Source organism: Channa argus, chromosome 4, assembly GCF_033026475.1.
Source record: "Channa argus isolate prfri chromosome 4, Channa argus male v1.0, whole genome shotgun sequence".
Classification (NCBI taxonomy): Eukaryota; Metazoa; Chordata; class Actinopteri; order Anabantiformes; family Channidae; genus Channa; species Channa argus.
In genome coordinates, this window is record NC_090200.1 from 27,540,705 (window position 1) to 27,555,236 (window position 14,532).

General features: G+C 38.5%; 1 protein-coding gene across 3 annotated transcripts in view; it reads left to right on the forward strand.

Annotated features, from left to right (window-relative positions):
* The window catches only part of vps9d1 (VPS9 domain containing 1), a 33,231-nt gene that overhangs the window by 13,863 nt on the left and 4,836 nt on the right, over positions 1-14,532 (forward strand). For all 3 annotated transcript variants that reach the window (XM_067502381.1, XM_067502382.1, XM_067502383.1), the window contains 4 exons: positions 1,228-1,430; positions 6,401-6,485; positions 9,175-9,279; positions 13,355-13,471. In XM_067502381.1, the coding sequence (XP_067358482.1) occupies positions 1,228-1,430; positions 6,401-6,485; positions 9,175-9,279; positions 13,355-13,466 (505 nt within the window). In that variant the 3' untranslated portion in view covers positions 13,467-13,471. The remainder of the gene's footprint in view (positions 1-1,227; positions 1,431-6,400; positions 6,486-9,174; positions 9,280-13,354; positions 13,472-14,532) is intronic.

Genomic DNA, 14,532 nt, shown 5'->3' on the forward strand with positions numbered 1-14,532 from the left:
GGGAGCTGACCAGAAGAGGAGGAGCTGTCTAATCTTTTGAAAAAGGCATTTTTGCTGTCAGCCTGGCCCTGTTCTCCATCCACCTTTTCAATCCAGACCCACGATCTTTCTCGTGCTTGACCAAACCTGCTTCACACCATCCTGCTGCATCCTGCATTTTGCATTCCTGGTGGTGGCTGGGATAGTGTGAACAACATTATGATCAGATCCACCAAGGGGGGGTCAGTGCCATTGATTTGTATAAGTCTCTCACATTAGCATACAGAAGATCCAATATAATCTATGCCTGTAAATCCTTTATCATTTGATCTAATTTCCTGATAATGGCTGCAAAGGTGCTGCATAGTCACAACATGTTTACACTGGGCTGGGAGGAGGTCACATGGCATTTGTTGCACTGGAGTTAAAGCAAATATTAGGGTTTAGCATTGAATTGTATCCTAGAAATACACTGTCTCCCGTTGACCAGCATGAGGCAGTGCTACTCTACAAACTGTATTTCAGCCACTTCTAAGTTGCTTTAGCTTTATGTAATTTTAATACACTCAAATGGTTTTTAAAATGATTGGTTTTGTTGCAATGTTAATAGTATGACTAAATGTACAAATCTACCGACATTATAATGGGTAGTTCCATTTGCAGAAGTGTCATGCAGTTTTTGGGATTTCAGCGAGAATGAAAGGAAATACGAGATCCCCTGTTTGAAAGTGCATTCTGACAATACTGGTGTCAAGAGCTATTAGATAATTGGAATTACTGGGTTTTGACAGTTTATTATAATAAATCAAATCAAAATGATGTCAAATTAGGTTACATCAGCGTTAGTGAAAGAGACTGACGAGTTCACATTAGTGTCATTAAACAAACAATAACACCTGATAATGTCAGGAGAGATCAGGGATCCAGCAAAACTGTGAAAGCCAAAGTATAAATAAGCAGACAATTTCAGTCAAGCAGTTAAGGGGTTTCAGTATTTTGTTGTCTCCTCCTGTTTTCTCCATATTTAAAATTTTATTATTTTCCCTTTTTCCATGTCACTGGCAAATTTACTCTTGGCATGGGAAGCATATAGACAAGTTTATACATCGTCCTTGACATATGGTATTGTTATGCTTTAATATTTACCTGCCCCTTGTACAGCCTAATAAAATGGTTCCCAAACTTTAAACAAAGATATTTGACATTTGTCTGTTAATGTTTTTTTTTTTTTTTTTTTTTTTTTTTTAGGAAAGTCAACTGGGAAAGGGAGCAGGCCTTTGAGGAGAGTATGAAGTTGTACAAAGATGTTTCACCTGGGGATGTTGGTGTTCCTTTGAAACTGTTTCCCCAGAACCCTGGCATGCAAGGTTCCTTCCCCTATGATTATGCAGTTCAGGAGCTTAAGCTTCTTTTTAAACACAGCTGTCCACAGAGGAAGTTGGAATGTATTGGTGAGTCTGACTTTGTTGTTTTTATTTGTTCTTACACAAATAGTGGATATTAGGAAAGAGAGTTGGTAAAAATATTTTTCCCTCAGCACAAGTATTTAATAGTCCTTAACTGGATTTAGTTTTCTAAGTTTTCAAAGCTTGTAAAAATATCAAAATGTATTTAAATGTGGTTAAATCTATTTAACCAAAGTGTTGGCAGATAAGTTATAAAATGATTTTACAATAAATTTCAAGCTCTCTGGAGAAATTGTTAGACGTTAGTAACCAGGTTACAGTCAGCTTTCTCTGGAAACCAGATTTTATAACGGTCATGTAAACGAGAGTTGGTTTCTGAAATCAGGTTAGGGAATTAGACAAATCCGATTTTTGCCTAGGAAATTTCTCCTGGAGAACAGATTTCTATGCCATGTATACACATAACCATATATGTTTTGGCTTTTTGATTGGCTTTCCCCAACAGAACATTTTTTCCATTAGGCTGTTCCCTTTCAGCGGTCGCCACAGTGAATCATGTGCCTCTATCTAACTCTATGCTCTGTATCCTCATGTCCTCTCTCACTACATCCATAAATCTCCTCTTTGGTCTTCCTCTAGACCTCCTGCCTGGCAGCTCCAACCTCAGCATCCTTTTACCGATATGTTCACAGTCTCTCCTCTGAATATGTCCTAAACACCTCAATCTGGCCTCTCTGACTTTATCTCCAACACATCTAACATGAGCTGTCCCTCTTATGTACTCACTCCCAAAGAGAACCTCAACGTCTTAAGCTCTGCTACCTCCAGCTCTGCCTCCTGTCTTTTCTTCAGTGCCACTGTCTCTAGCCCGAACAACATTGCTGGTCTCACCACAGTCTTAAACCCCTTTCCTGCCATTCTCGCTGGTACTGTTTTATCACACAACACACCTGACACTTTATTCCACCCGTTCCAACCTGCTTGCACTCACCTCTTCACCTCTTTTCCACACTCTCAGTTGCTCTGAAGGGTTGACCCTAAGTACTTAAAGTCGTGCATTTTCTTCACCTCTGCTCCCTGTAACCTAACAGTTCACCTGGTTCCCTCTAATGGAAACACATGTATTCTGTCTTGCTGCGGCTAAGTTTCATTCCTCATTTTTCCAGAGCAGAGCTCCACCTGCTCCCTGATCTCACTACAGATCACAATTTCTTCTGCAAATATCATAGTCCACAGAGATTCCTGTCTAACCTCGTCTGTCAGCCTGTCCATCACCAGAGCAAACAAAAAGGGGCTCAGAGCTGATCATTGATGCAGACCCACCTCCACCTTGAACTCCTCTGTCACACCTACAGCACACCTCACCACTTTTTTCTTGTTTTTTTTCTTTTTTAGGCATGAAACCATATCGCTGCTCACAAATCCTCACGTCTGCCCTTAGCCTAGCTTCATCCTCTTCAGCATCCTCCTCACTTCACTCTTCACTCTTTAATCTTTGCTACTTCCTGCTCCACATCAGTCACCTCTTCTACTCTTCGTTCCCTTTCATTTTCCTCATTCATCAACTCTTCAAAGTACTCCTTCCATCTTCCCATCACACTCCTGGCACCTGTCAATACATTTCCATCCTTATCCTTAATCACCCTAACCTGCTGCACATCCTTTCCATCTCTATCTCTTTGTCTGGCCAACCTGTACAAATCCATCTCTCCCTCTTTAGTGTCCAACCTAGCATACAAGTCCTCATATGCTCTTTATTTGGGCTTTCCCACCTCTACCTTCACCTTACGCTGCATCTCCCTGTAATCCTGTATACTCTCTTCAGTCCTCTGTGTCCCACTTCTTCTTAGCTAACCTCTTTCTCTGTATACACTCCTGAACTTCCTCGTTCCTCCACCTCATTCTCCTTGTCCACTTTCCTCTTTCCCGATGATACACCAAGTACCCTCCAACCTGTCTCCCTGATCACATTAGCTGTAGTGGTCCAGTCATCTGGAAGCACCTCCAAACCACCCATGGTCTGTCTCAGTTCCTCACTGAAAACTACACAAAATTCTTCTTTTTTCAACTTCCACCACTTCATCCTCTGCTCTGCCTTTGTCATCTTCATCTTCCTCATCACCAGAGTCATTTTACACACCACCATCCTGTGTTGTCTTGCTACACTCTTCCCTACCAATACTTTGCAGTCACTGATCTATTTCAGATTACGTTGGCATAAGATGTAGTCCACCTGAGTGCTTCTACCTCCGCCCTTATATGTCACCCTGTGTTCCTGCCTCTTCTGGAAGAAAGTGTTCACTACAGCCATTTCCATCCTCTTTGCCAACTCTACCACTATCTGTCCTTCTGTGCTCATGTCCTGAAGACCAAACCTGCCCATCACATTCTCATCACCTCTGTTCCCTTCACCTACATGTCCATTGAAATCTGCACGAATCACCACTCTCTCACCACTGGGGATGCTCTGAATCACTTCATCTAACTCACTCCAGATTTTCTCCTTTTCTTTTAACTCACATCCTACCTGTGGGGCAAAACCACTTACAACATTGAACATTACCCCTTCAATTTCCAGCTTCAGACTCATCAACCTGTCTGATACTCTTTTCACCTCTAGAACATTCCTCACAAAATCCTGTTTCAGGATAACTCCTACTCCATTTCTCTTCCTATCTGACCCATGCTAGAACAACTTGAACCCTGCTCCTAAGCTTCTAGCCTTGCTACCTTACCACCTGGTCTCCTGGACACATAGTATATCCTTCTCTGCATCATGTCATAAATCGACTCTCTAGCCTTCCCTACTGTCAGTCCTACATTCTTAGCTTTCCTCTTCTATCTCTACCTACGAATACGCCTTCCTCCTCTCATCCTTCTTCGACCAACAGTAGTCAAATTTCCATTCGTACCCTGTAGGTCAACAGCACTGGTGGCGGTTGTTGTTAACCCGGACCCCAACTGATCCGGTATGGGAGTCTGTTTCGGTGTGAAATTGATGATTCGCATTTTTAATTTGGCATGTGTTTTACGTCTGATGCCCTTCCTGGCACAACGTTCTGCATTTATCCAAACTTGGGACTGGCACAAGAATACACTGGCTTGTTTCCCCTTGCTTTTGCATTTTGCAGACGATACAAGGAACTGAGTGAGGGAGAGGTGATTAACAGAACGATGCTGCTTTGTTTTTACAAAGTCAGCAAATGTAACTAACCCGTAGTGCCTCATAGAAGTCTGTCATTTTCTCCTGCAGAGTCTTTAAAATTCAGACATTTTGTGCTGAGGATCAGCTGTGTGTCTCCTTTTTTCCCCTCAATTCCCCTGCACTTGAACTCTGCAGCAAGATGAACACAGCCAAAAAAATGTCATGAAGCAGCACTTTGTCTCTACACATTGAAAATCTGTTAATCATGCATAATGCAAGCATGCTTGCAATAATTGAGGTGGATCAGAAATCAGATTACTCTCGTATATTCGGATTTCCTGTAACCAAATTTAAGTGTTTGTAAACTCTGTAACCTGGTTACTTAGGTGCATGTAAAGACAGTCTGTGTGGCAAAGGGGGAACACACACACAGACACACACACACACAGAGTGAGCTGTAAGAGGAGAGACAGAACCAAGTTGAAGTAATACTCAGCTTAACTATGTCTATGTTCATCATCTCTGTATGCACAATATATAGCTCCACACAAAAAACAGCAATAAAACTTTATTTAAACACGAAAGCAAGAATAAACCTGCAGCAAAGCAATCGTTTCAGCTTTTCCTGTGTTTCCTCATCAATCATCGTGTTTTAAAATAGGGAGCTTGGTGGCTAATTGCTAATAGCGGTAAACAAGGAGCGCTATATATATATATATATATATATATATATATATATATATATATATATATATATATATATATATATATATATATATATATATATATATATATATATATATATATATATATATATATATATATATATATATATATATATATATATATATATATATATATATATATATATATATACACACACACACACACACACACACACACACACACACACACACACACACACACACACACACACACACACACACTAATGTTCAGCCCAATTTGTTCATAGTATCTTTCTTAAAACTGAGCAAGTTCTGGTGGACTTTTTCAGCAGCTGTCCCCCACACTCCAAAATTGCCCCTCCTCTAATAACGAGTAGTCTCCCTGTGAATCATGTTAGCAGTAAGAGATAGGACAGGGAATCAGGGACTGACAGTGACTGATTTCTATTTTATTCATTTTCAAAAACTTCGCCACCAGGTGTGGTCTCCCCCACCCAGTCGGTAGTAATGGTAGGGTTGTGGCAGGAAGGGCATCCAGCATAAAAACTCATGCAAAATCAACATGCAGAACACGTTTGGCTGTGGTGAACCCCTAAAGGGACAAGCTGAAAACCGATGATGTATTGAAGTCAAGAAATCAGTACAATACCCAGCATTAGTTGTACAACGTAAACTATAAACAGGAATATATCAACAGTGGATTGCATACACTTTACACAGAAATGAGTTTAATCCTTTTTTCTGCAATTTGAATGTTAATTTAACTTCAGTAGACAAATGGCTGTTGTGTGATGTTTTTGTTTGTAATATATTGCTTTTAAATTTGTGTAAATGGCACATTTCATTTATTTATTTTTTTGTTAAAATTCAATTTGTTCCTTTTAATAATTCCAGCCACAAAATAGTATCAAGCGTACCCTTTCTGTTATTGTGATAAATAACATAGCAACAGGGCTTTTATATTTATTATTAGGTTTTATTTAAATCTCATCTATCTTTAAACATCCAGTAGTTCTCTTCCTTTTGTCATATAGAACCACCTAATATTATAGTTGTAAAGTGTATAGTTGTAAATCATGGCAAGCTGCAATATTTTGCCATAATTGTTAATTGCATACCTGTGATTCTCTGCTACAAAGACAGCAGGTTCCAAATTAATATTTATTGCTTGCGCTGTTTTTCAGTTCGAGCATTACGGCAGATCTGTGTTTGTGCTGAAGAGTACAGGTGTCTTCATGAGGCTGAGTCTACACCTAGAACAGCTGCCATGTGAGTAAATCAACAAAATGTAACCTTGTTTACGAAGATTTTTACTGGAGAATGAAATCGTTACAAGCTAAATAAGAGAAACAATGTAAAATAATTTTTTTCTCTTTGTTGAATTCCACCAAAAGACCTCATTAACCTTAAAAAATAGGAGCCATTTCTTCTCCTACCTACTTACATCAACATACTTACTTACAATATGGAGAAAAGTAAATTCTAAAGTCAAGTGGAAATACTCAAACATGATTTAAGATCTTGGTAGTTGGCCTGTCAGGCCTCATCAGTACTCCTCTAGGGCTGGCACAGCAGGGGCTTTCCTAGGTCTGCTGCCCCCCTATAGAGTGCCTCCCCCTGGCAAAACCTAAAAGTGGGTCGTTCTGTCTGTTTGGAACAGACCCAGAGCCCAACAAAACGGAGAATGACAAGAGATCAAGGTCTGGGGAATTGATGAATCAGACAAATGTCTTAATAGAGAACATGAAGCGCACTTCACTAAAACTGTTCTGAATTGAAAAAGTTTTAATTAAACTGATGAATGAATGAATGCAGAGGAAGTTTTCATACATATCTTGTCATTATAGCTTTGACTATCCTCTAAACCACATCGAAGAAAGAAAGCAAAGATGCATTTACAATCACCGTCCTCACTCCTAAGTTTCTACTAACTCTTGTCCTTAAGCTAGTGGGTTGATAATTTTTTGGCATCATTATTATACAAGTGGAGACTGAGACTTTTAGTGAACAAAAGTCACTGTTTAGTGAACAGTGGGGATAGCAATATAATAGAACCAATTATAGGGGCGCTATTGTTTAAGCTAAGAGAATTTTTAAAACGTACAACAGTTGACATGAAATCCATTTGACATGTCAAGAGCATTTAATGTTTTTATTTGCACAATGTTCATTAAAAATCCTCTTAGTGTTCAGTGAAACCCTCAAATGCCTTGGGGGCGGGGGCATGTCTCCTGCTCTATATCTGTCTCCTTGTATTGGAGGGTGTGAAGTGATCAGACACAGCAGAGTAGAAGGAGTAGAGAATTGACTGGGTACAGCACTTGTGAAGGATTTGTGTGTGCACTCTGTGCTAAAATATACAGTAACAAAATGCATTGAATTTTGCTGTGTGGAATTTTTTTGTTATTTGGCAAATCAATTCAAACACTGCATCATCAATGAAGGGATCTGAATTAATGTTTTTCTTCTCTTGTTTGTATTTAAGAGAACAAGAGTGCAATTATGTTTGACATCTAAGGATATTATCTGTAATTATCTTTTCTGAAAATCATTGCAACCTGGTCAGAATGAAAATAAAAAATTCTGAACTAGCATTTCAAAGGAACAAGTGTTTTTTAGAGGGAAGATCTGGCATGGGTCCATTCTAATTTTACTTTATTCTAGGCAGTAGCTGTTGGCAGCTTAAATTCAAAATGTTTTCAAACAGGAAAAAAACTTGATGTTGATTCCAAGATTCACAGAAAGGGTTTATTTGTACTTTCCTGCTTCTGAGCTACTAGTGTTCAGTATTCTGTCCTGTAAATCAGTACTGGCCCACACGCAGCTCCTAGTCTTTCTAAATACATTTCCTTCTGCTTGCGACCGTGATTTTGATCAGTGCGTCACTTAGAATGTGTATGTAGATTTGTAGTATATCAGGGTCTAATGATAAGTCAAGCTTATCAGACTTCAGCTGGATTTAATGTATTCAATATTTGTATCATACATTTATTTACTGTTTTAGCTTTTTGTGCCATATATTTACACCCTTTTTACATGAGTAGAAACGCATACACTCTCTTTTTCAAACACACACACACGGACACACTTTAATGTACTCATTGCCCTCTTTTACTCATTGAGCAGCAGTTTTGCTGGTTCTTTGTCCTTGACCAACTGGGAGCTCATTTGTTCTCTTTTGTGCTTTTGTCTACATTCCTTTCTTTTCTCTCTCCCATTGTGTGAATAAATTGGTAACTACCTTTCCTCTATATTCTGTCAATTATAAAAATAACATTTATTTTCTGTATTTCTTTCTTTTCTTTTCTTTAAATATTTAACAGGAATGTCTGGCAAACATACTGAAATCTAATCTTTGCACTGAAATCAGTGTTTATGCAGTCATCAGAACACATTGTATCCTTGGAATGCAGAGACACTAGATTTCGTGTGAGAGGATCGGTATGTGTATGTTTATAGTTCTGAACTCAGAAGATTATAATTCAGAGTTGTGATTGTGTGCATGTGAGGTCCAAATCTAAGCGGTTACATGAGCCTGTCCACACCTTTCAGAACCCGTAGGAGGAGAGTATCGAGTTGCATGCGACCGGGTCAGTCTAGGGCTGGCAGTGTACCTTCTCACGCAAACTAGCAAGAAAGCAGTTAGCCCTGCGTGTGAGTCCTGATAAACAAATGGTCAGTGTCTGCACACAGGGAGAATGCTATCAGGCTGTCATCTGCAAGGCTGCAATTTGTCCTCCCCGCAGATCTCAGGGAGAGAAAAAAGCTTTATCATTTCCATCGCTGAACACGTATCCCATTAAGGACTACATTGCATTTAGTTTTAGTTGAGTCCCCCAGGGAGTGGGTGCTATTGCACTCTGTATATGTCACTACTTCTTTCTCTCTTCTGCTGTATTTATTTACGTCTGTTTTCCTCTTTTACTCAGTCACACTGTCTTTTTCTTTCATTTGACAGTGGTGCAGATGACCTGTTGCCCATCCTGTCGTTTGTGGCTCTGCGGTGCCAGTGTCCTCAGTTGGTGTCTGAATGTGCTGCTCTGGAGGAATTTATTCATGAAGGGTGAGTCATTATGATGGAAAGAGATGGCGAATGAAACCAGGAATGTCCCCTTGCATCATATTGTTCCCCTATGTCTCAGTCAGCTTACACACATTTTGCTTGTTTGTTGTTAGCTTGTTAGTCTTATTCAGCCCATTGTTTTGGTTTCTGTAAGGGGGCAGCTGTAGCTCAGTTGGTAAAGGCAGTGGTCCACGGACCACAGGGTCATTGGATTGATCCCCGGTCCCGGCTAAGTGTCGACGTGTCCCTGGGCAAAACTCGAACCCCCAACAGCCCATTTACCATCCCCAGCTGTGCAGTGCCAGTCCAAGCCCGGTAGAAATTGGGGAGGGGTTGTGTTAGGAAGGGCATCCAGCGTAAAAACTGTGCCAAATCAACAAGCAGACAATGATCCGCTTTGGCAACCCTGAACTCACAGGATGAGCCAAAAGGACAAAAAAAAAAACTTTTTGGCAAAGACCAGAACAGCTAAACGGAGAGTAAAGTATTCACACTCACATGTATTCCATAATAAGCTATCACATTCCTTCTCTTTTTAAGCTTAATAGATATAAATAGATGTCTACATCTACTTGATAAATTCAGTATTATTCAGGCTTCAGTATTCATTTACAATTAGACATCACAACTGTAAACTGTTGTGGACATCCCAATATACATTTTGAAACAAGAAATTAACCTTTTCTGGGTTGGATGGGTGCAAACTTGCTTATTGTGCCTTGTTGCCACACTAAGGCAGAAGATGTGGTAGCAAATACCAAGATAACAGTAAAGTAAGACACTTTGGGAAAGCTGGTCATTTTGCGTGTATATTGAGACTACACCCACGAGGTATCCACATTGCCATAAAAACTGTGGGTTGTTAAAGCCAGCTGGTCAGATTTTCTGGGGCCAAGGAGTTTCAAGATATTCTGGAAGTGGGTTTTCCCCCTCTATAAAAATCCAAATTAAGTCCTAGTTGATGTTTATGTGGTTTATTGGGTTTGAAGGATTCAAGTGAAAGGAGAGGTGCAACCAGTACAGACCATAAGGCTGATGAGGCTGATACTATGTAACAACATTGGTGCTAATCTAAAATAGTTGTGCAGCCACTCAACTATATTTGGCGACCCTCTTCTTCTTCTTCTTTTTTTTAATCCGTCCAAGAGAACAACCTCCTCCCTTATCAGTTAACTAGTGGATGATTTGTTCTTGCTCCACTGCACCTGTAAACTACTTATTTGCAGCTTAAAATGTCAAACAGCAGCTCAGATTACCTTTCTGTAATGTGTAACCCATACTTTAAATTAATGCCAGAACAAATGAAATGTGGTGTTTGTGTGTTTGATCTCTGTACATTGTTAGAGAAACACATATGATAGTGGCAAGTTTTTATTTATTTATTTATTCTTAATTCTTCTTAAACTTCACACAGTTTAATGTCAGGACTATTATTCATTTTATATAGTATATGTAAGGGAGCTATTTAGTCTGTATGTACACTATGTTGACTTGACTTAATTTAATAGGGATACCTGCAGCTAAAAGTAAGTCAATTTATTCCAACAGTGCAATAAATCCTCACTTCATTAAGGTGGTAATGTTCAGTTTTGTTTGCAAGTATTTGAGGAGTTGATTCAGATGCTGTATAATCATTGTGGAAGATACTGCTGTTAAATAGCTTCATTAATGCAGATCTGGAAGAAAAGAATAAAGTAGAACGCAACACAACTAGGGGTGAGGTGACAAGTCAACTTAACAGTCTACGTAAACACAAATACAATTTACATAACGTGAATTGAATAAAATATTGAAATATAAATGATTGATGAATTGAAATTGTATTTTTAGTAAATTAATTGTTATATTATTGAAAAATTAAATAAAGCTTAATGGGAAAATGATCATTAAGTATAGCCCTAAACACAACTCAATAGCTTTGAACATAACAGCCTCCAAAATATCATACAAGTGAATGAGCCTAATATGGAAAAAGAAAATTATAACCTTCATGAAGTGAGGATTTATTAGTTGATGAGTTTCTGGTATGTGTACCCAATTGTGTGTTTTTAATGATTAATAAATAAAATAATCAGATATTCTTGTTTCTGCTCTACAAATAATATTTTCAAAATAGCAATTAAAATTCTGATCTGGCTCTGAATTCATTTAGTTTCCTCAGTACAAATTGTTTGTTTTAAATTATTTAAAATAATTGTGACGTGTTCAATATGAAATGTCCTTTATAAGTTAAACATATTTATCTCTCATTTCTATTAATAATTAAGAGATCAGCCTAGGGATCAGCTATTGACATACCCATATCAGTTAACCACTACTCTGAAGTCCGAACCACAACCACCACTTAGAATAAAAAGAGAGAGATTTGGAGGAAAGTTGAGCAGAATGTGGGAAGTCATGTGAGAGGGGAAAAGAATCCTCAGCCAAGTTTTAACTTGGTCTTTGAAACAAATACTCTACTTTTCACTCTTATACCAAGGTCTTACAAGCAAACGTCCCCTCAAACATTAGGCGAAGACCAGACTAAACACGAGCAACCCCAGTGAAAACTAAGCAATCAACATGGATATGTAGTTGTTCAGCGACAATTAAACAGTTGGGTAACTAGCAAGATGTCCATTGTGTCCATGTTTTTTACCTATTTCACAAAAGAATTCTGGAGAGTGTCACAAGAAATCAAAACTGTGTAACAAAAGCTTGTTGACGGGAACACAGAGCTGAGTTAGTTATCCCTAAAGTTGGATAGAGAATTTAACTAGTGCCTTGTAAAAATTTAAGTAAGTTGCTTTCCCCTTGTGGATTTTAAAAATTCAAACAGTTCTCATTGTGGATCACCTGCTTGTGTCTCCACTTATCTTTTTTCTTTGTCTTCACCTGTCACTTGGCTGCATCACAAACACCCACAGACAAACAAAAAAGTCAGAAAGCAGCATTTTCTGTGCCTATATACAGTAAAATACTCTGCACCACTCTTCAAAAATAAATGTAAGTTACTCCTCTGCTGCATGTATACATGGATTAAGTGCATATAAACATGATTACCTGATAAAAGGGATTTCTCACCGGCTACCTAAGTGCGTGTAAAGCCATAACTCGCATCTAAAAATGTGTTTTCAAAATCAGACTTTGATAGTAAAGACCCAGATTTGTCTTCTTTTAAATAAGACAGGAGTGCTACTGAAGAGAAGAAACTACACATACTGACCTTCATTTGGTTGCTTGTGACGTCAGATCTTGCTTGTCAGCAGCAAAGCTCCCAAGGTGTTGACAGCAGAACAGGCAGACAAACTGACTTCTATGGCAGAAAATGCATACTTTTATGTAGTTTAGCATTGGACCTTTTCTTCTTGTTTGTTGATTAAATTGGCCTAAAATAGAAGCAGGCAAATCGGCTACAGATGTCACAAAACACTGCCACATTCTTTCTATTTGGTTTGAACTGTAGCATTAGTATAGTGTTACAACAGCCTATTTATCCATTTTCTTTTTACAATTACGTCTCTTTTTTTAATTAAATAATCTTGCATTAAGTGTTTGGTTGTTTGTTTTAGCAATTCACAGAGATATTTCAATATAGTGTTTACTAACAACATTTTTATTCCCCTCTCTCTTTGTGTCATACCATGCAGTACACCACCTTGTTTGCAGTGAGTCTTAACTACTCTCAGTAGTCCAGAGTTGACTTGCTCTCCAGCCTTTCTCGGCCAATTGTCTGCTGGCCTCCTACATTCACCTATTCTTATTTTTCCAATGCACTAACCCTCTCCCTATCCCTCTTACCATTCTTAATGCTTTTTTAAAAATGCATATGCAGGAGCTTTGGAAGTGGGAGGAAAAACATCTCTCATTATTCCTACTAACCACTGATTCTTGCTGAGCTCAAATATTTGGCCCTTTGCATACTATAGTAAAATACTGATTTTGTGTTTTTCAGCAACATGACTAAGGCTAAATAAGCCTGTACAACTGGGACTCATGTGATCAGTCATACATCATGTAATACCAGCTCTTTCTCCTTACAGTGATGATGTCAAAACGTTAAATCATTTGTCTACCTAATACTTCTCTCTTTCAGCTATTTGATAGGAGAGGAAGGCTATTGTCTGACTTCTATGCAGAGTGCCTTGGCATATGTTGAGTCACTGCACACAGGAGAAACTCGCCTCCCTGGAGACACACTGAGGTGAAAAAGGTAAAGTTTAATCATGACATTCTGCAAGAAATGTATTAAATATAGAATTCAACAGAAGTATCATTTTGCTGCTCTAGCAAACTCCAAATCCAAGTATTTCTTGCAGTGGAATTACATTTTTATGTATTTGCTACAGTTTTTAGGTTTACATTCAAACATGGGACAAATTTAAACTGAATACTTAGAAAATTGAGCAATAAAGCCTTGGAAGAAGGTCATATGTAGACTAAGTTAATCTAAAGTACGTCCTTGTCCCCAGTCCACAGTAATCCTGTCTGTGGATGCATTAACACTTTCTTAGTGAAAACTAGTTTTAAATCTGGTCTATCACACAGCTGTGTTCATAACCCTCTGTTTATGTTGAATTTTTCAGATGATGATAAGATTTAACCGGAGATCATTACATAAGATTTCCTATAGATTGTGTCCCTTTCTCTTTAACGTGGGTTGTGATGAGATTACATCAGTTTTTCATACATGTTCAGTCACCTTGTCTTCTAAACGGTTCATAAGCAACTAAGCTGCAAAATCATTTTTTAGAGAACATTTAATATTTGGATTACAAACCACTGCAACAAGTTTTGAATGAATGAATGGATACATTTACCTAAAGAGATGTGAACACTTGGAGTGGCAAGCTGGTAAAGTGATTTGTGCATTCAATTCCAACGTTGATCTATGAAAGAACCATAACCAGCAACAATCAGCTTTAAAGTATTGTCATTATTTATTAAAAGAACACAGCCTACAACCTTTCTCATCTCATCTGCTTTGTTGCTCTTTAAAAAGATCTGACTTGATGAATCTTGTCTCATGGATCTAAATATTAGAACAGACTGAACTATGAAGAACAGGCAGTTCTGAGGACAGATGAGGGAGAAATGAACAGAGTGAAGTAGACTGAGACCGATGCATTACACTGAGGTTTGACTGTCACCAAATTACTCGTGTGGTGCCCAGGGTGATGTGTACACACTGCTACTCAGGAGGACGGGGTGTGATGGCACTGTATGTTATAAATTGTGACATTCTTAACTGGCACTCCCCAAAACTCCCAGTGA